This window comes from Pinus tabuliformis, chromosome Q (genome assembly GCF_031772625.1).
Source record: "Pinus tabuliformis cultivar Carrire ecotype Pingquan chromosome Q, CPIR1, whole genome shotgun sequence".
In the NCBI taxonomy this organism is placed as follows: Eukaryota; Viridiplantae; Streptophyta; class Pinopsida; order Pinales; family Pinaceae; genus Pinus; species Pinus tabuliformis.
In genome coordinates this window covers 1,305,105,959-1,305,126,053 of record NC_142296.1, presented here as the reverse complement: position 1 = coordinate 1,305,126,053, position 20,095 = coordinate 1,305,105,959, and the positions used below count along the sequence as shown (strand labels likewise).

Genomic DNA, 20,095 nt, shown 5'->3' with positions numbered 1-20,095 from the left:
CTCCATCCCATGGCCTTTTCCCGCAGAGGTGTCTTCTAGCACGGGTGTATGAACCTGTGTAATCAGTGTTGCAATGGGGGCAATGAAATTTAGTGGTTCCACCCCCTCTCCCTGTTTCAACCCTGTGAACATATTTCCACAATGGAGTTTTGTCTTGTTTAGTTTTTTGAGGGTCATGTTCACCCTCCTCCAGCTCCTCCTCACTGGGGTTTTCACCCATTTGACTTTCTCCGGCTTCTTCATCCCCCTCTTCAGTTTGGGGCCCCCTCCGTTTCCTACTCTCCAGCACCATAATAACCATAAAAGGGACCAGGAAGAGGAAAATGCCAATAAATATAGCCAGGTCCATGGTGTTTGATGTTTGTAGGGTTTTGATTCTTGAATCTGCAAATTAATTTAGTTTATTGGGATTAATTAATTTAATTAATTAATTTAATTTAAATACATGATCTTTAAACTCAAACAACTAAATTAAATTAACTAAATTAACTACCTAACCAGCTAAACTAACTAAATTACTAAGTTACTTACCTCTGCAGGCTTGCTCCTCGCTCCTTGGCACTTGCTCCTCGCTCCTTTGCTCTTGCTCCAGCTCCAAACTCAAGCTCAATGAAGTTAGAATGAATTTTTTTTGGCCCATTGGGCTTATAAAACCAAAAAAAAATTCTAATTTTTTTATTTTTTTTATTTTCGGGTCCGGCGGATTTTTTTTTCCGCCGAACCGCTCCCGGAGCGATTTTTAATGTCCGGGAGCGATCGCTCCCCGATTTCTCCCGGGCATTAAAAATCGCTCCGGGAGCGCCGGAGCGATCGCTCCCTATGTCGCTCCCTAACAGACCAGGGAGCGCAAATTTTTTTAAGGGAGCGTGCTCTCGAAAATCGCTCCCATCCGGGAGCGATTTTGGGAGCGCGCTCCCGAGCCGCTCCCGCCCTGAGCGCGATTCGGGAGCGGGTTCGAGGGGGGGGGCGCTCCCCCGCAACATGGTAAATGAGCAAACTTTGCATATTTTGTCTCTATTGGTTTGGAATCATGGTTTTACATCTTAAAAATAGTTTTGTTTCATTAAAAATTAATTATTTAATGTACTTTTTCAAAACCGGTTCGTTTAGACCAAACCAGTCCCGGTTAGACCGGTTCCGGTTGGTAAACCGGTTCATTAGGTGGACCGGTCCGGTCACTGGTTTCGGTTTTAAAAACATTGCTCCCACCACCAGTGGTAGAACGAGCAGAGAAGTGCGGTCGACATTGAGGGATGCATAGGAGTCTGTTGGAGCTCCTAGAGCCAAGAAAAGGCAACGCAGACAACCAGATAGAGGTGTAGGATTGATCTAAAGATCATCCGATTCCAATAAGTATTTATGAAGTTATGAATTTATTTGTATTATAAGACATATTGTCAAGTCGGCCAACATCCTATGTAGGCTCAGAAGCCCAATAGTCGTGTCTATTCATCATCTACGTTTTAGTATAAATATAGAGGACTTGAAATCATTTGGAACACACATCCTCTTCATGTGTGGTCTCCTCCTCTCCACGTCTTTGGGTTTTGGTGAAGGAGAGACACAATGAAGATACGTTGGCCCAAAGATGATGCCCTAACCGCAGTGATGCCCTAACCACAGTAAGCCGCAGGCTTATGAGGATGATCTACGCAGCAAACAGAGACCTTATACGCTGTTCATGGTGAGACCTTATACGTTGATCATGGAGACCTTATACGCAGTTCTTGAAGACTCTTATACGCAGGTCATATCATTGTTAAGAAGAGGCCTAATCCGCAGAAAAGGAACTCGAACTTCTTACCTTAGATTGGGCTGCAGGCAGAGGACACTTCAGCGTGGGAAAGAGGCAGCGTAGGAGCCTTTTGGAGCTGTATTGAAGTCTGTTCACACTTGCTGGGAGGCCGAGTTAGGTAAGGAGAAGGGCAGGTCTGTTGTGGCACGTTGAAAGGGCAAGAGAACTCTGTTTGGGCAGAACGTAAGTTACAGGTAGGCTGTGTGGTAGGCCGCAGGCCATACCACCACAGCAAAGCACTTGCGTGGGTCTGTTTTGGGGTTGTATTGTGCCCTAATCTCCAGCGTGGAAGCAGAGGGATCACACTAAGGTGGGCCGCAGGGATTGAAGGTTGTTTGAGGACTGTTCAGGGATTGTTTGAGGGTTGTTGCAGTGTGCTAAAGTGCCCTAACCAGGAACAGTCAAGGGCAGCGTGGGACAACAGATTTGGAGGCAAGGTTGTTGTGTATTGGGTCAATGTGTTGACCAGTTTTGAATCAAATTATTGAGCAGCCTGTGGAAGCCATGATTTGCTGACTTGTGGTATAAAAGATGATCTCACAAACTTGATCTCGATGACACTAATATGAATGTGCATCATGATGATCTCAGCGGAAGGAATGATGAAGGAAGATGCAGCATGATGGGCATGTTAAGCATGATGATGAATAGGGCTGCATGATGATGGAAGATGCAACATAATGGGCAGCATGATGATGAGAGTAGATGAGAGCAGCTCAGTCATCAAGGTTCAACACTGTGACAGTACAGCATGGTGTCACACGGTTATGTGCAGCAAATGGACGAAAGGCAGCACTATGATAGGTGAAGGAGTCACCTTGGAGAATCAGTTGAAGCAACATGTCTTCAACTGATCTCATACAGATATAGAAAGTCAAAGTGTTGACTTCTGTTGTAAATGTACTATCTCTCTCTCTCTCTCTGCTGAACTATTGAAGAACATAAAAGAAGAATTGATCAAGGGTTTCCCCACATTGGGGTTTGTCCCTGGCTGGCACCACATCTTGTGTCCTCTTGTCTTGGCTTGTCTTCTGCAATTTATATTTATGTTCTATTTGCAATTTACTTTGATGCTGATGTGATTGCTAATGTAGAAAAGATATTGAGCTAACTATGAAAATTGAAATAAATTGCCCTAGCATAGAACATACCTAAAATTAACATCTAAGCTCTACGCAATCCTGACACCAACACAATCTGCACCTCTTGGCCACAATGTCTATCCTTCTTGGCTGAGAAAGATGACTGGGCACTGTGTAGGTCAGGTCTGCTCCTCTTTGCCTTAGCGTTGATCCTCCTCTTGGCTCGTACTGATGACGAAGGCTCTCTGCGTCACCCCTTTCTTGTTGCTTTTTGCTAGGAACATCTTCTGTCACTCGGGACAACTGTTTTCGCTGCTGCTACTCTGCTCGGCTGATGCCTTCAGTTATCCTGTGATCTGCAACCACGCTCTGATACCACATTGTAATTTGTATGTCTATCCGTTAGAAATTCTTCCTGTACCATCTGATTTATTTCGTCCAACTTGTTCAGTTACTTAACAAGTTATTTACCATGTAAATACTGAAAATAAATACAAGTACAGTATCAACACATATAGACATCAACTGAAAGAAACAAGCACACAAGTGACACAGTTGTTTTTGGACTAAGGTCCCCGGAAAAGCCCAATGCGAGAAAACCGGTGCAACTATTAGAGGGCTTTATTATTAAGCAGTTTTAAAATACAATATGGGTGCCAGAAATGCCTCACCCAACAGAGAATTTCCTCGGCAGTAGTACCTCTCAGTAGGAGACAAATATTTCGGCTAAATCACTAGAGGAACGATCCCACAACAATGCTGCAGCACTTATGCTACTTGTTGTCGTGCGGATTGACACGACAACCCTCAGACCGGGGGCTGTCACTCTGATCCCCGATCCCTCCGTTTAAGCCTGTCTCCCGCGGCTAAGGGGGGTAGTCCCTGTGAGATGATGAGGCCAACTGTCGACCAGTTGGTTGGGAGACACGAGATACGATTAAGATAAGCACTAAAAAGGATTTAATTAATTTAGCAGACCAGTGCCTTAAGAGATTATGGTTAAGATGATTACTTGTTAGAAACTTAAATCGTGAACAGCAATCATTTGTCATCGAAAGGTATCAGCTAAATCACATGACCAAAACGATATCCGGCAACTGAAAATTTTGAAGAGATAAATGCTTTAAAACACCACGAGAATCGTAAATCATTAACCAGGTACTAATTTCGTATCTCGACTTGAAAATTTAGAACTCAACATGAAAGATATAACATGAAAAACCACTGAAACTGGCAAAAATAATTTTCCACAAAATTTTTATATTTTTTCGAATTTTTTTTTTTTAAAATAAATCCAAAATTTAAAAAAAAAAATTAAAATTAAAATTTGTACAAAATTGAAACATTATAAATCTAAATTCTAACTATAAAATAAAACTAAGGCTAACACATTAAAAATTAATTAAAACAAATCTAAATAAACAAAATAAGATCTATTTAAAACAAAAAATCTAAAACATAAATTAAAATCTAAGAAAAGCTAAATCTAAACATTAATTAAAATATAAAACAAAATTTAAAATCTACATTAAAAGGCCAATTGCTTTTTTTTATTTTCATATGATAATTTTAAAAGAAACAAAATAAATCTAAATCTAATCTATCATAACGTAACCCAGAACTAACAAATAAATTGAGATCTAAACTAAAATCTACGCTAATATGAAAATCTAAAAAAGAAGAAGGGAAAATATAAACTAAAATATACCAATGCTTACATCAAAACGAAACGAATTGAGCATATGTACATGACTATGGGGATGAATAACCTAACAAGCCGCAAACTGAAAAGAGTCAAACGAAAGTCGAAAACGCAGGCCAGAAGAGAGTTTGTATAACAGTCGACCCGCAGTTACCTGAGCGACCTGAGCGTGAGCATGCCGAAAACGTAAGCTGATCGATTGGATTTAAGACTGCTTACCTGAAGAATTTTCTGCTAAAAGACTTCAACTGGGCTCGGATTTTCCAGGGAAACCTAGCCGTCAACTGGTACGCGTGGGAAGCAATCTCTCGTTGTAAAAGCCGGTGAACGCTTTGATACCAGTGCTTGTTTAGGTGGTGGACGTGGATTATGAAACGCTGGAGCTGCTGGCGTGATGGCTTGCGTGGATTTTGCGTTGCTCTTGCTGACTCAGAACGCACCACAAAACCGGATCAGATTATGAGCTTCCAGCTTCCGTCGAGGTGATAGCTCAACTCAATTTATGGTTTGGTCAAGGTTCAATGATCAATTGAAGATGGCTCTCCCTTCAATGAACCCTGCCCATGTAACAACAACATGGCCTCTTGCGAACCCAAATGGATTCTTCCAATAATTCTGATACCGATAACAGCTATTCAATCTCCGGCAAAGTAATATTAGCTTTCCAATGGCTGTGAACAAGTTGAAACCCCGAACCTCTAGATCGCGTGACCCATTATTGCAAAAAGACAAAACCCTATGCCTACAATCACAAAAAAAAAAAAAAAAAAAAAAAAAAAAACCCAGAAGAAAAAATCTGTGTAAAGCAGAAATTTAAAACCCTAGATAAAAAAATCTGAAACCCTAAAACAACTGATTAATGTACAGATTTTTGGCCCCTTAACAGCCAGATTCAGCAATAAGCATAGGAATATTTTAAAGAAATAAAGATTTCAGATTTTCTCTGTGAAGAACTTCAGAAAATCTCTCATGCAAATTAGAAAAATAAACCGAATGATAGACCCAGGATCAAATCCAATTGGGCTCAGCAAAAAATGCTTGCGGGAGTTGGTTGGTTCAGCCGAGAACTTCCCCTAACGCCCACAAATCTTCTTCGGTAAGGGTTTTCTGCACAGCTCAAAATAACCATCAGTAAAGAGGGCAAAAATGCTGCTAGGTCTCAGAAAGTAATGGAGATACCTGCCATTACTTCAGAAACCCTAACAACACTCAAACCCTAGCAAGTGAACAAGATACCTGTGCTCACAATACTCTACAATAAGCTATTATTAATGGCTGAAAATAACATATGCAGAAAATTAAACAATCTCACAGCATTTCAAGAGAGTAACACCAGCAAGATATGGACCCCAAAGTCTTCTTTTATTAACCAGAAACAGATTTACAAGAGAGCTTCTTCAGTACCAGACTCACAGATCCGGTTCCAATTCCCTCTGAAAATGACCCCTAGCACCCTACTTAAAGGAAATGATCCCAACGGCTAGTTCGAGTGATCCATGTCGAAATGATCTCGACCGTTGATGATGATCAAGACATCTCTTGATCTCATCCGTCGATTTATTAACTTATTATTAACAATAATATTTTGCATGCATTCACTCAAAATATTATTATTTTATTATTTAGGGTTTTTGCTTCATTTTATAATTTTTTTATTTATTTCATTTTTTAATTTTTTAATTTTTATTTATTTTATTATTTTATTTTATTATTTTTTAATTCATTTTAAAATGGATCATCGAACTAAGCCTTCCGGAAACATCACCTAGGACCTAGGACTTAGGACACATGAGGGGATTTAAAACATTTTTCAACCCTCAAGACACATTACATCATGACTTTTACAATTTACATCTTAAGGGGACAAACCCACTTAATACAGACCTTCATAAACCACCCAGTTCTGCGACACAACTATAATCTTGCAGATTAACACACTAGGATTCTCCTAAAGTTCTAATAACAAAATGCATCTCGGCTTTGGGGTCAGGTTGAAGGAAAACTCTGCCGATCGTAGATCGGTGAGACGAAAAACCTTCTGGGACGTAGATTATCATTAGAAAGCTAGGTCCACCTAGGCAATTTACATACATGACTCATGTCTGCTAAGATTATTTACAATTCATATATGCAGACTGGGTTTACAATCAAAATGATTAAGCTGTTGATGACTGCAGGATGGCACGGATATGTCGATCAGGTGCTGCCCCTTTTTGCCAAGAAAAGGGTGGTGTACTGCATGGGTAGTTGACTAGTAGAGGTCAACATCTGGCTCTACTTGGGGACACGTTGCTGCTTGCAGGAATGTGAGAATCCAGAATCTGCATCCATACAACACAAAAATAAGTAGCGTCCATCCAAAAAATCATCATATACATTAAGCACAGGAAAAGATAAAAGCTCTTTATTTATTAACTAACTAGAAAAACAAATCTAATCCTAGAAATGCAGAAAAAACAAGGAGCAGGGTTAGAAATACAATACAAAGGATGCCCCATGGCATCAGATGTGTTCAATATAGTGCATACTGAGCATTTGCCTGCTTTCGGGCAAATCTGTCGGCTGCTTGTCGGATGTGGCATGTCCAATTTTGCATATGGTGGGACTTTTTCCTATCCGAAAATCAAGCTGCTCGCGGCCGTCTGATGTATCAAATCTTCGTCTCATTGTCTTTCTCTTGCGCCTTTTCTTTCTGGCTGGTTGTATGACTGATGATATAGAACTTTCTGTTTCAAAACTATCAGATGAAGAATGTAAGATATGCGTGCTATGTCTCTCTTCATCTTGCATCTGATTTTTATCATTTTTAAGTCTATCTGGATCTCCTTCAATTAACCATCTTTCAATCGAATCAATGATCTCCTCATAATAAGATGGAACTTGTTGCAACAAATGAGAGGGCTCCTGATCTGTTGATGTCCCCTGGTTTCTCTTATCTTCTGACCATTGTTGAAACTTTTGAACCTGTATTTTAATGACATCCATTTGACTAGAGTGTTCAACTTTTATAGCACTGATTTGTCTGGCATGGTTTTCCTCTATATCTTTTATTACTTTATCATTCTTTTCCTTTATGTTCATCAAGCAATGCTGCATGGAATTTATTTCTTCTTTATGATTTGCTTGCATGTCAGCCAACTGATTATTATGATTGAACGTCATGATAGTCATTTCTTCATCCATAGTTAACAACTTGTTTTGCATAGAATTAATTTCCCTATCATGATCATCTTTCATGGTCATCATATTTTCTTCTAAGCCTGACATCTTGCTTTGCATGCTTCTAATTTCTGTTTCATATTTAGTTTTTATGGCCTCAATTTCTTTAGCATGTTGATTTTGCGTGACCTCCATCTCCCTATTACGTTTCTCCAGATGGGTGCATAAAGTTCTTACATCATTGATACAACTAGTTTGATTGCTTTCCATATTTTTCACCAGCATCATTAAATCTTGTATTATTTGCTTTTGCTCCTCCTTTTCATTGTTATGAACTTGATCTGCAATATTTCCGGTGGATGACACATTCTGATCTTGAAATCTTTCTTTCTGTTGCACAATTTTAGGGGCAGAAGGCGAGCTGTCCAGATAACCATATCTATCTTTAAAAGCATTGATGATTTCTTCTAAAGAAGTGAAAGATTCCTTAGGAAAATTGTTAAACCAATTCAAAGCATCATCTTCTAAAGAGAGGACAAATAGACGCATTTTGATATCTTCATGATTAAACTGAGGGGGTCTACAATATATGATCATGATGCGAGTAAACAAGCCTAGATGCCTTCTAACAGCGATTGGATCACCACCTGAAAAAAATAGGTAATTCAGGAATGGCCTTCTCCGGAAAATCATGGAGACGTTCAGTAAAACGACATGGTTTAAATGAATAATCCATGATGAATGATAAGGGATCAGATGGATGATAGAACGAGATCTCAATTCAAGAAAATTAATGGATAAAAGAAATGGAGTCGCCACTTGAACAATGAATCTGATTCCAAGATCCAGAAAACAACCAACAAGCAGATATGAGGAAGGTTTCTTTTCTGGGAAAAATGATAAAATGGAGTCGCCACCCAAACAAGAAACACACCGAAGAGATGCTAATGATATGGCGAAAAATAAGGCAATAAAAGACCCAAATGATAACCCAAAAGTTGAATCTGCTAGCCCGAATGAGAGATGAGAAGATGAATGTCGATGAAACTCCAGGAACAGAAAAACTATGTCCCCGACAACGGCGCCAAAAAATGTTGGCATTGCCGGGCTAGATGAAAAGATAAGAAATGAGAAAAATGATTGTCGTTGAAACGCCAAGAAAACAATTTCCCCAGCAACGGCGCCAAAAAATGTTGTCGCGCGGATTGACACGACAACCCTCAGACCGGGGGCTGTCACTCTAATCCCCGATCCCTCCGTTTAAGCCTGTCTCCCACGGCTAAGGGGGGTAGTCCCTGTGAGATGATGAGGCCAACTGTCGACCAGTTGGTTGGGAGACACGAGATACGATTAAGATAAGCACTAAAAAGGATTTAATTAATTTAGCAGATTAGTGCCTTAAGAGATTATGGTTAAGATGATTACTTGTTAGAAACGTAAATCGTGAACAACAATCATTTGTCATCGAAAGGTATCAGCTAAATCACATGACCAAAACGATATCCGGCAACTGAAAATTTTGAAGAGATAAATGCTTTAAAACACCACGAGAATCGTAAATCATTAACCAGGTATTAATTTCGTATCTCGACTTGAAAATTTAGAACTCAGCATGAAAGATATAACATGAAAAACCACTGAAACTGGCAAAAATAATTTTCCACAAAATTTTTATATTTTTTCGAATTTTTTTTTATTTTAAATAAATCCAAAATTAAAAAAAAAAATTAAAATTAAAATTTGTACAAAATTGAAACATTATAAATCTAAATTCTAACTATAAAATAAAACTAAGGCTAACACATTAAAAATTAATTAAAACAAATCTAAATAAACAAAATAAGATCTATTTAAAACAAAAAATCTAAAACATAAATTAAAATCTAAGAAAAGCTAAATCTAGACATTAATTAAAATATAAAACAAAATTTAAAATCTACATTAAAAGGCCAATTGCATTTTTTTATTTTCATATGATAATTTTAAAAGAAACAAAATAAATCTAAATCTAATCCATCATAACGTAACCCAGAACTAACAAATAAATTGAGATCTAAACTAAAATCTACGCTAATATGAAAATCTAAAAAAGAAGAAGGGAAAATATAAACTAAAATATACCTATGCTTACATCAAAACGAAACAAATTGTGCATATGTACATGACTATGGGGATGAATAACCTAACAAGCCGCAAACTGAAAAGAGTCAAACGAAAGTCGAAAACGCAGGCCAGAAGAGAGTTTGTATAACAGTCGACCCGCAGTTACCTGAGCAACCTGAGCGTGAGCATGCCGAAAACGTAAGCTGATCGATTTGATTTAAGACTGCTTACCTGAAGAATTTTCTGCTAAAAGACTTCAACTGGGCTCGGATTTTCCAGGGAAACCTAGCCGTCAACTGGTACGCGTGGGAAGCAATCTCTCGTTGTAAAAGCCGGTGAACGCTTTGATACCAGTGCTTGTTTAGGTGGTGGACGTGGATTATGAAACGCTGGAGCTGCTGGCGTGATGGCCTGCGTGGATTTTGCGTTGCTCTTGCTGACTCAGAACGCACCACAAAACCGGATCAGATTATGAGCTTCCAGCTTCCGTCGAGGTGATAGCTCAACTCAATTTATGGTTTGGTCAAGGTTCAATGATCAATTGAAGATGGCTCTCCCTTCAATGAACCCTGCCCATGTAACAACAACGTGGCCTCTTGCGAACCCAAATGGATTCTTCCAATAATTCTGATACCGATAGCAGCTATTCAATCTCCGGCAAAGTAATATTAGCTTTCCAATGGCTGTGAACAAGTTGAAACCCCGAACCTCTAGATCGCGTGACCCATTATTGCAAAGAGACAAAACCCTATGCCTGCAATCACAAAAAAAAAAAAAAAAAAAAACCCAAATGAAAAAATCTGTGTAAAGCAGAAATTTAAAACCCTAGATAAAAAAAATCTGAAACCCTAAAACAACTAATTAATGTACAGATTTTTGGCCCCTTAACAGCCAGATTCAGCAATAAGCACAGGAATATTTTAAAGAAATAAAGATTTCAGATTTTCACTGTGAAGAACTTCAGAAAATCTCTCATGCAAATTAGAAAAATAAATCGAATGATAGACCCAGGATCAAATCCAACTGGGCTCAGCAAAAAATGCTTGCGGGAGTTGGCTGGTTCAGCCGAGAACTTCCCCTAACGCCCACAAATCTTCTTCGATAAGGGTTTTCTGCACAGCTCAGAACAACCATCAGTAAAGAGGGCAAAAATGCTGCTAGGTCTCAGAAAGTAATGGAGATACCTGCCATTACTTCAGAAACCCTAACAACACTCAAACCCTAGCAAGTGAACAAGATACCTGTGCTCACAATACTCTACAATAAGCTATTATTAATGGCTGAAAATAACATATGCAGAAAATTAAACAATCTCACAGCATTTCAAGAGAGTAACACCAGCAAGATATGGACCCCAAAGTCTTCTTTTATTAACCAGAAACAGATTTACAAGAGAGCTTCTTTAGTACCAGACTCACAGATCCGATTCCAATTCCCTCTGAAAATGACCCCTAGCACCCTACTTAAAGGAAATGATCCCAACGGCTAGTTCGAATGATCCATGTCGAAATGATCTCGACCGTTGATGAGGATCAAGACATCTCTTGATCTCATCCGTCGATTTATTAACTTATTATTAAAAATAATATTTTGCATGCATTCACTCAAAATATTATTATTTTATTATTTAGGGTTTTTGCTTCATTTTATAATTTTTTTATTTATTTCATTTTTTAATTTTTTAATTTTTATTTATTTTATTTTTTAATTCATTTTAAAATGGATCATCGAACTAGGCCTTCGGAAACATCACCTAGGACCTAGGACTTAGGACACATGAGGGGATTTAAAACATTTTTCAACCCTCAAGACACATTACATCATGACTTTTACAATTTACATCTTAAGGGGACAAACCCACTTAATACAGACCCTCATAAACCACCCAGTTCTGCGACACAACTATAATCTAGCAAATTAACACACTAGGATTCTCCTAAAGTTCTAATAACAAAATGCATCCCGGCTTTGGGGTCAGGTTGAAGGAAAACTCTGCCGATCGTAGATCGGTGAGACGAAAAACCTTCCGGGACGTAGATTATCATTAGAAAGTTAGGTCCACCTAGGCAATTTACATACATGACTCATGTCTGCTAAGATTATTTACAATTCATATATGCAGACTGGGTTTACAACCAAAATGATTAAGCTGCTGATGACTGCAGGATGGCACGGATATGTCGATCAGGTGCTGCCCCTTTTTGCCAAGAAAAGGGTGGTGTACTGCATGGGTAGTTGACTAGTAGAGGTCAACACTACTCTCTGTCACCCTGATAGGGACTGCGTCACCCTATCCAACTCTCCTGCTCCAATTTGTCCCACGAAATATCCCAACGTCAGCCTCTAGGGTCTGCGTTAGCCTCTGTCCCAGCGTTAGCCTATTTGGCCTAGCGTCAGCCTCTTGGGGCTTTGCGTCAACCTCTGGAGCCTCTGTGTCTCCCGCGCTGGCCCTCCTTAAGCTCTGCGCAACTCCTGGTTGCCTCTGCGTGGCCTCTGGATGCCTCTGTGTCAACCCTCTCCCGGCTTCTGCATTGATGCTCCTGGTACTATCTCTGCCTCTCTGCTACTATATTCACTGCCCCTCAGCTACAACTCTGATCACTCCTTCGATTTCCTCAGCAAGCCCTGCCCCAGAAAATCGAATTCTTGATCAACTTGGTGTGTTCTCCAACTGACCCTCAAGCCTCTTCTTATACTTTTCTCGTTGACAATTCAATGACCGAGATTAAGTCCCTAATCAATGACTAAGATTAGATCTGGCTTGATCCATGACTTTTGGACCATTCTAACTCAGTTTTATATTAATTCACATTAATATTTTATTTTTCCTAAGTTTAGACTTAGGAACTCCATTAAAAATATTAATTATTTTAATATCTCCCAAACTGGTTAGATTTTGCCCAAACCATTTCTGGGTCTTGGAGATTTCATGTGCTTTAGCCTCTCCACCAATTTTTGTGGCTATAGCACATCCGATGCTACCCCAAATCAAAATCATGTGATTTCTCCATCACCACATCGACCTCCTCTTATAATCCTTTGTTGGAGCACCAATGGCGAAGATTAAAACATAATCGATGGCTAGGATCATCTCTAGGTCGATCCATGTGAGTTTCTAGATGATTCTCGTCTTGACTTAATTAATACTGATTAATTAACCATATTCCCTAAGTTTATAGACTTAGGAAATATTTAAAAATTGGTTAATAATCTAATTATGTCATGTCTAGGTGGAATTTCTAGAAACGATTTCTGAGTTTTGGAGATCTCATGTATTTTAGGTGCTCCATCAAATTTCATTGCTAGAACACTTACAATACTACAAAAATAACACCAACCACAAGAATAGCTGCTAAGTTGACAATGGTCACTAATCTCATTGTCTCTCCTAATCTAGATTGCTTAGTGAGGCTTTGCACTCGGGTGCTAGATTTTGCAGTTATAGTGACCATCTCAAAAATTATAAAATAAAAGTAATAATGATCAAATCCCAACTATAACAATTTATCCCATGCAAATTCATCATTGCGCATTCCAATGGGAATTTTATAATCTTATGATTCTTGAAATCTTGAAAATGTTAAGTCTACTAAATTTTGAATCAGATATGAAGTTCTACCTTTTGCATATGAAGTCCAATGAGGTTGGAACCACTCTCAAACATCGTGAAATAATTAATGGTAATGCTAAAAATTTAAGGAAAATGATAGAAACGGTAAGACTCCTAAAATCTCTATCCCTCATCTTTGTTCTATCTTCATGGGTTATGGGACAAAAAAATTGGGGGGAGGTTCCCAGGTATCCCCGTTTTGGGGAAGGAAGGCACTTAGATGTTTCCCTTTTGGAGAAACAAATCTCCACACTTGGGAAATGTTTTTCCATGTGTTTCCCTGAGTTTCCCCCAAAGGGCGATGTGGGGAAATGTTTTCCTAGGTGCTCGCCCATCCCTGAAGCGTGGGAAATGTGGCTGGCATGTCCCCGTGCATTACTGTTTTTCACATCCAATTTAGTTCTCTTTTTTAGGATTCAATACATATGTAACAGAACTAAAAAAATTCAAATGACTAACCGAAGGCTTTCTTCCAAACCAAACCTTCTTTGGAGTACTTTATCTCTTTTGTGCATCACTAAACTTATGTTTTGTACTTCACCTATAATTGAAAACAAAAGAAATAATAACGATTACCTTGAGGTTTCCTTCCAAGCCAAACCTCTTGTAGAGTACTTTATCTTGTGTGTACATTAGCACACTTATTTTTTGTACTTCATCTCTTTTGTAATTGAATACATTTGTCTTTTATACTATTTAGATTACTTGGTCCAAAATGATCACTCACTTAATTTATTGTGTTTTATTGGAGACTTGGTAAAAAATGATCCCTCTCTTATGATGTTCTAATATTATATAAAATAATACAAATGAGTGTACAACACATGTATAGTTGTAACAATTCTCTTCCTATGCTTGCATACGTGTTTCTTGTGCTTGTCTATGAATATCTTTTCATTACGGTAACTGAGATCATATCAGGTTATCAAACAACAATATCATTATATCTTTATTGATTGATTCCTTACCAACTTGATTGTCTTTCTCCTTAGATCATTAATTTATAGGTCTTTTTTCGTTATTTGCAACTTATGTAATTCTATGGCTTGACTCAATTCAACATCTCTTTATTCATGGAGTGATTCCTTGTCGTCAGTCTAGAATTTTTCGAATAGGACTTTTATTTAGAATTTGAAGTGATGCAAATTGCTTTGATGTACTTCCCAAGACTTTGAACAACATAGAATTTTCAAAACCAACTATATAGGATGCATTTGTCATGGCCTTTTCAACCTTTCTCTTAATGATTTTAATTACTTTTGAGTTTACAACACTGGAATTTCAGCAAAACCAATTGTATCAACAGAAACTAACAAATTTAAGGGTAAACTCAAAAAATGTCTTTACGATAGCGATCTCATGGCAAATTTATAGCACTTTAAAACCATAAGATCTAAAAACTTTATAAATAAGTACCTTTTGAAATCAATAAGGCCCATTTTTACTGGCCCTTGCTCAAAAATATGACCTCGTTAAGCCCTAAACCAAAATAACCAGAATCTTCATGAAGGAAAGACATTTTCGTCTATTTAAGCTCCTGTTTCATCTTTCAATGTGATATCAGTTATGCCATGTCTTTTATGTTCTAAAATATATTTACATGCCTATTTTAATCACTACTGGAGTAGAAAAGTTGATAATTTATCATGTCTCTGGAAATTTTCAGGTGGATGAATGTGGAGATCTAGCAGAGTTTGACGATCCCTTGACTTCTACAAAGTATTCCTTCAGCAACTTTTCTTTCAAGGTGAGTGATCTAAACTTGAAAATGATTACATTTTCATGTTGATTTTCCATCATCCTTTTTGTGTTGTCAGACCCAGATTAATGGACACCAAATTTAAAACAACGAGTGAACCAGAATGAAAAATAAATGATGAAAAAGCTTGCATAATAGAGAATGCCCATAGGGGTACATCTATAGACAAGGGCTGAGAATCCCATAAGTTAAGTTTTTCAGTTGACTATTCATCTACCCATGTGTCCAGCTACCTATCTATTCAACTGATATGCAGACATACACACACAACATTTACTTATTTGCAATAGCTCATGCATTACAAGATGACCATTACTCTAACGAACCCCTTTAATCGCCACATTCAATAATTGATGATATTTGAAAACCCGGTAACAACAACAAACATTGCATTGAATTTATGTCGTCTCTTTGAAATTCCATGTATGAAGTCCATTGCAATATCCTTCCAAGGCATCTTCAGCATGGGCAATGGTGCATACAATCTAAGGAAATGTTGCACCACTCCATGACCCTATTGATTTCCTTCTTGATACTCAGCTAGTAATATAGTTCTTCAAAAACAATTGTGTTTTGTCACACCAAAAATGTCCTGTTAATCCACATCTATGCAACTTTTTGATCAAATTCTCTCAAATCAAGCCTTTGGGGATACACAATTTTCTACTTTTGAACAGATATACATGTTGAGCAAAATAATCCTACTACCTTGTCATCTTTACGTTTCTGCAACTTATCGAAAATCCTTGTCATTGTCATACAAATCGTAGATCTAATTGAATCCAACCTTCTCATTTCTTACCAACACCAACATTAGCACACTCTTTCTAAGAGCATCTGTGACCATATTCCCTTTCCATGTCCTATGCTTCACCATGAACATGTACCTTTGGAGGAATTCCACCCATCTCATGTGTCATATATGTTAGCTTTTGCGGTTACTCTAAAAGTGTTCACACCATGTTTGGGGTGCTTCATGAGATTAAGGGTACATGGTTTGATCAGCCCCTAGATGTTCCATGGTGGATTAGCACATTGGGGATTGCTTACTTAGTAATTACCTAATATCAACTAGGTGCTTACATGGCATTCTTCCTTGGGGCATTGGAGATCTTCAAATAGCTTGGTGGCATTCTACATGCTAGCCACATAAAGGAGGTTTCTTGCTTGGGGAACACCATGCATTGGAGGAGGAGCATTTGGGATTTAGGAGGAGAGTGTTGAGACCAAGACAACATGGGGTAGCTTGGTTGCTTGCATGGAACCATGGAATTGACTTGGGGATGCTTGGGTTGTGATAGTGTTTGTGCAGGGGGAGTGGTCATAGTGGAGCACATGGCATAAGAGCGTTGGAGTCCTCAGAGGTTTGGAGCAGAAGCATTGGACACACATCTCATGGAGTTCCTTTTCTTTGAAGCCTTTCTTGTCTATGATATCACCTTCAAGCATGACATGTTTACCCTTGGAATGTAACCCTCCACATGTTAGCCTACTTGTGGCTTTGTAGGTTTCTTATAAGGGTTTAGGCACACATATGTTTTGTTGGCCTCCCTTACTTCTCATATATATAGACGAAGGAGAGAGTCCTTTCGTATTTGTGAAAATTTCTAAACAAAAATTCTATTACTGCAGCAACTGATTTATTTTACCTACTTTTTTTTCCAATAAGTTATTTATGAAATTCCTTCAGTAAATATTAAAATAAATTCTACTGCAGATATCACACCATTATATAGAAACAAATACATGCACAAGAATCAAACACATCAACACAGTTAACTTTGGACAATTGTCACAAGAAAAACCCAATGTGGGAAAACCGATGCAATAAAGGAGGGTTTTATTAATCTTCAACAACAATCACTTTTACAGAAAGATTTTACATAGACACTGGGAGAAAACACTTGAGACTTTCTTCGAGATTTTCTGACACCCTAGAGGACTTCCTTTCCCTACTGCATCGGCCTTGCATCATCCTGCTTGGCTCTGCACTGCTCTATCCTTCACTGCATCATCCACTGCGTTTCTATGATCTGCATCTCCCTTTACACTGTCTCTTAGAGTCCCTGCGTCTCCTCTTCTGAGCTTCCCGACTGCTGCTAATCACTCCCTCTTCCTCCACCCTGCAACTCTCCCTTTGAAATTGATTTTCCCTTCTCTCTGAAAAATTGATTTTCCTTGGGATACTGAGTATCTACTGGTTTCTGTCCAAATGACCCTCAAGTCTTGTCTTGTACTTTTCCTGTTGATGAATCAATGGTCGAGATTAAGTCCCCAATCAACGACTATTATTAAAATAGACTTGATCATTGTCTCTTAGAAGCTTCTCATCCTTATCTTTATTAATACCTATTGACCACTACTGGTCAACTACCCATGCAGTACACCCCCTTTTCTTCGCAAAAAGGGGTAGCACTTGATCGACATGTCCGTGCCATTCTGCAGTCATCAGCAGCTTCATCAATTTATATTGTAAACCCAGTCTGCATGTATGAATTGTAAATAATCTTAGCAGAGATGAGTCGTGTATATTGCCTAGGTGGACCTAACTTTCTAATGGTAATCTACGTCCCGGAAGGTTTTTCGTCTCACCGATCCATGATCGGCAGAGTTTTCCTTCAGCCTGACCCCAAAGCCGGGATGGATTTTGTCATTAGAATTTTAGGAGAATCCTAGTGTGTTAATCTGCTAGATTATGGTTGTGTCGCAGAACTGGGTGGTTATTGAGGGTCTATGAAGGGATTTTCCCCCTTAAGATGTAAATTATAAAAGTCATGATGTAAAGTGTCTTGAGGGTTGGAAAATGTTGTAAATCCCCTCATGAGTCCTAAGTCCTAGGTCCTAGGTGATTTTTCCAAAGGCTAAGTTCGAGGATCCATTTAAAAATGAATTAAATTTTTTTTTAAATAAAAATAAAAATAATAAAAATTTATAAAATAAAGAAAAAACCCTAAAAAATAATAAAATAATAATATTTTGAGTAAATACATGCAAAATTTCATTTTTTAATGAATTAATAATTTCGACGGATGAGATTAAGAGATGTCTTGATCCTCATCGACGGTCGAGATCATTTCGACATGGATCACTCGAACTAGCCGTTGGGATCTTTTCCTTTAAATAGGGTGCTAGGAGTCATTTGAGATCATTGGATCTGTGAGTCTTGTACTGAAGAAGCTCTCTTGTAATCTGTTTCTGGTTAATAAAAGAAGACTTTGGGGTCCAAATCTTGCTGGTGTTACTCTCTGGAAGTGCTGTGAGCTGTTTTATTTTCTGCATATTTTATTTTTCAGCCATTAATAATAGCTTATTGTAGAGTATTGTGAGCACAGGTATCTTGTTCACTTGCTAGGGTTTGAATGGTATTAGGGTTTCTGGAGTAATGGCAGGTATCTCCATTGCTTTCTGAAATCTAGTATTATTTTCTCTCTCTTTACTGATGGCTGAAGTGAGCTGTGAAGGAAACCCTTATTGAGGAAGATTAGCGGGTGTTTGGGGAAGTTCTCGGCTGAACCAGCCAACTCCCGCAAGCATTTTTTGTTGAGCCCAGTTGGATTTGATCCTGGGTCTGTCATTCAGTTTATTTTTCCTAATTTGCATGAGAGACTTTCTGAAGTACTTCACTGTAAAATTTGAAATTTTCGATAATATTTCTGCTCTTATTGCTAATTCTGGCTGTTAAGGGGCCAAAATCTGTAAATTAATCAAGCTGATCTGGGGGTTTCAGTTTTTTCTTTATACAGTTTTAAGTAGGGTTTTTGTTTTCTTGTATTTACAGGTATAGGGTTTTGATAAATTTCTCAGGGTTTCTGGAGCGAGAGAAACTGAAAATTTTTTTGAGCTCCTCATTTTTCGAAAACCCGACATATTTGAAAACATCGTGCAGGGCCTATCGTTCACCTGGGCAGCGAATTTTGGTGACCTTGTTTCTCAAAATTCGATTTGGATCATACATGATACCCATGCGTTTTATAGACTGTCGCCATCACGTGAGCCTTGTCAGAGGCTGCAATGCACACACTGAAAAATCTGTGGCGATATTCTTTGGGTAACATTTCAAACCGCAAGTTATCCGCCGGACCTGCGTGAGTATTCATCGAAGTTTTGACAACAGTATTTCCGTAGAGAAATCGATATTCATAAGTCTGTTGGGCTTCGTGGTCCTGGATCGTATGCATTCTCAGTGGATTTCAGCTGCAAAAAACTGATCTAAACACGCTGCCGTCGAGGGTATCCACAAACAGCTCCAAAAAAAAACAAACCGACTTAAAACGCCGCCATCTGAGCACTGGAAATTGCAGGCCCTCAAACGATTATCATCAGCCGTCGAAGAAGCATCCTGCCATCAGAAATCAGCAGGTAAGAAACAACGTGAGCCTTGCCAGGTAATCTTCAAGCCAATTTCAAATTTTTTTCCGCCGCCATCAGCTCTGCCCTGGTCGAAAGTTTCTTGTTTACGCGTTCAGTCTTTTGCATTAAAGCACGGTTACATCTTTTCATTTCTTCGTTTAGCATTTTATTAAATTTGTTTTTGTTTGAGTGTTATATATATATTTACGTAGTTCATGTTAGGATGTATTTTAATGTATTAGGTTCGATTTTTTTTAAATTAGTCGTTGTTATTTAATTTTCCTTTTTTTTAGGATTGTAAAGGTTTTGATATGTATTAAATTTTTTATGTTCTTTAAGTTAGGGTTTGAGATTGTTTAGTTCTTAATTAGATTTTAATATTTTGATAGTTTAGTTCTTTCGATTTTTTTTTTAAGCTTTAGGTTCGGATTTTTTTTAATTTCCTTTAAATTTACTTTAAAAAAAGAAAAAAGAAAAAGAAAGAGTAAAAAGTTTTGTTTAGGATTTAAAATTTTGACTTAGACTTTAAATTAGC

At 38.1% G+C, this 20,095-nt stretch overlaps 1 protein-coding gene across 2 annotated transcripts in view; it reads left to right on the top strand.

Annotated features, from left to right (window-relative positions):
- The window catches only part of LOC149224626 (putative serine/threonine protein kinase IRE4), a 472,510-nt gene that overhangs the window by 406,689 nt on the left and 45,726 nt on the right, over nt 1-20,095 (top strand). For both annotated transcript variants that reach the window (XM_089386195.1, XM_089386193.1), the window contains exon 16: nt 15,118-15,198. In XM_089386195.1, coding sequence (XP_089242321.1) covers nt 15,118-15,198 — 81 coding nt within the window. The remainder of the gene's footprint in view (nt 1-15,117; nt 15,199-20,095) is intronic.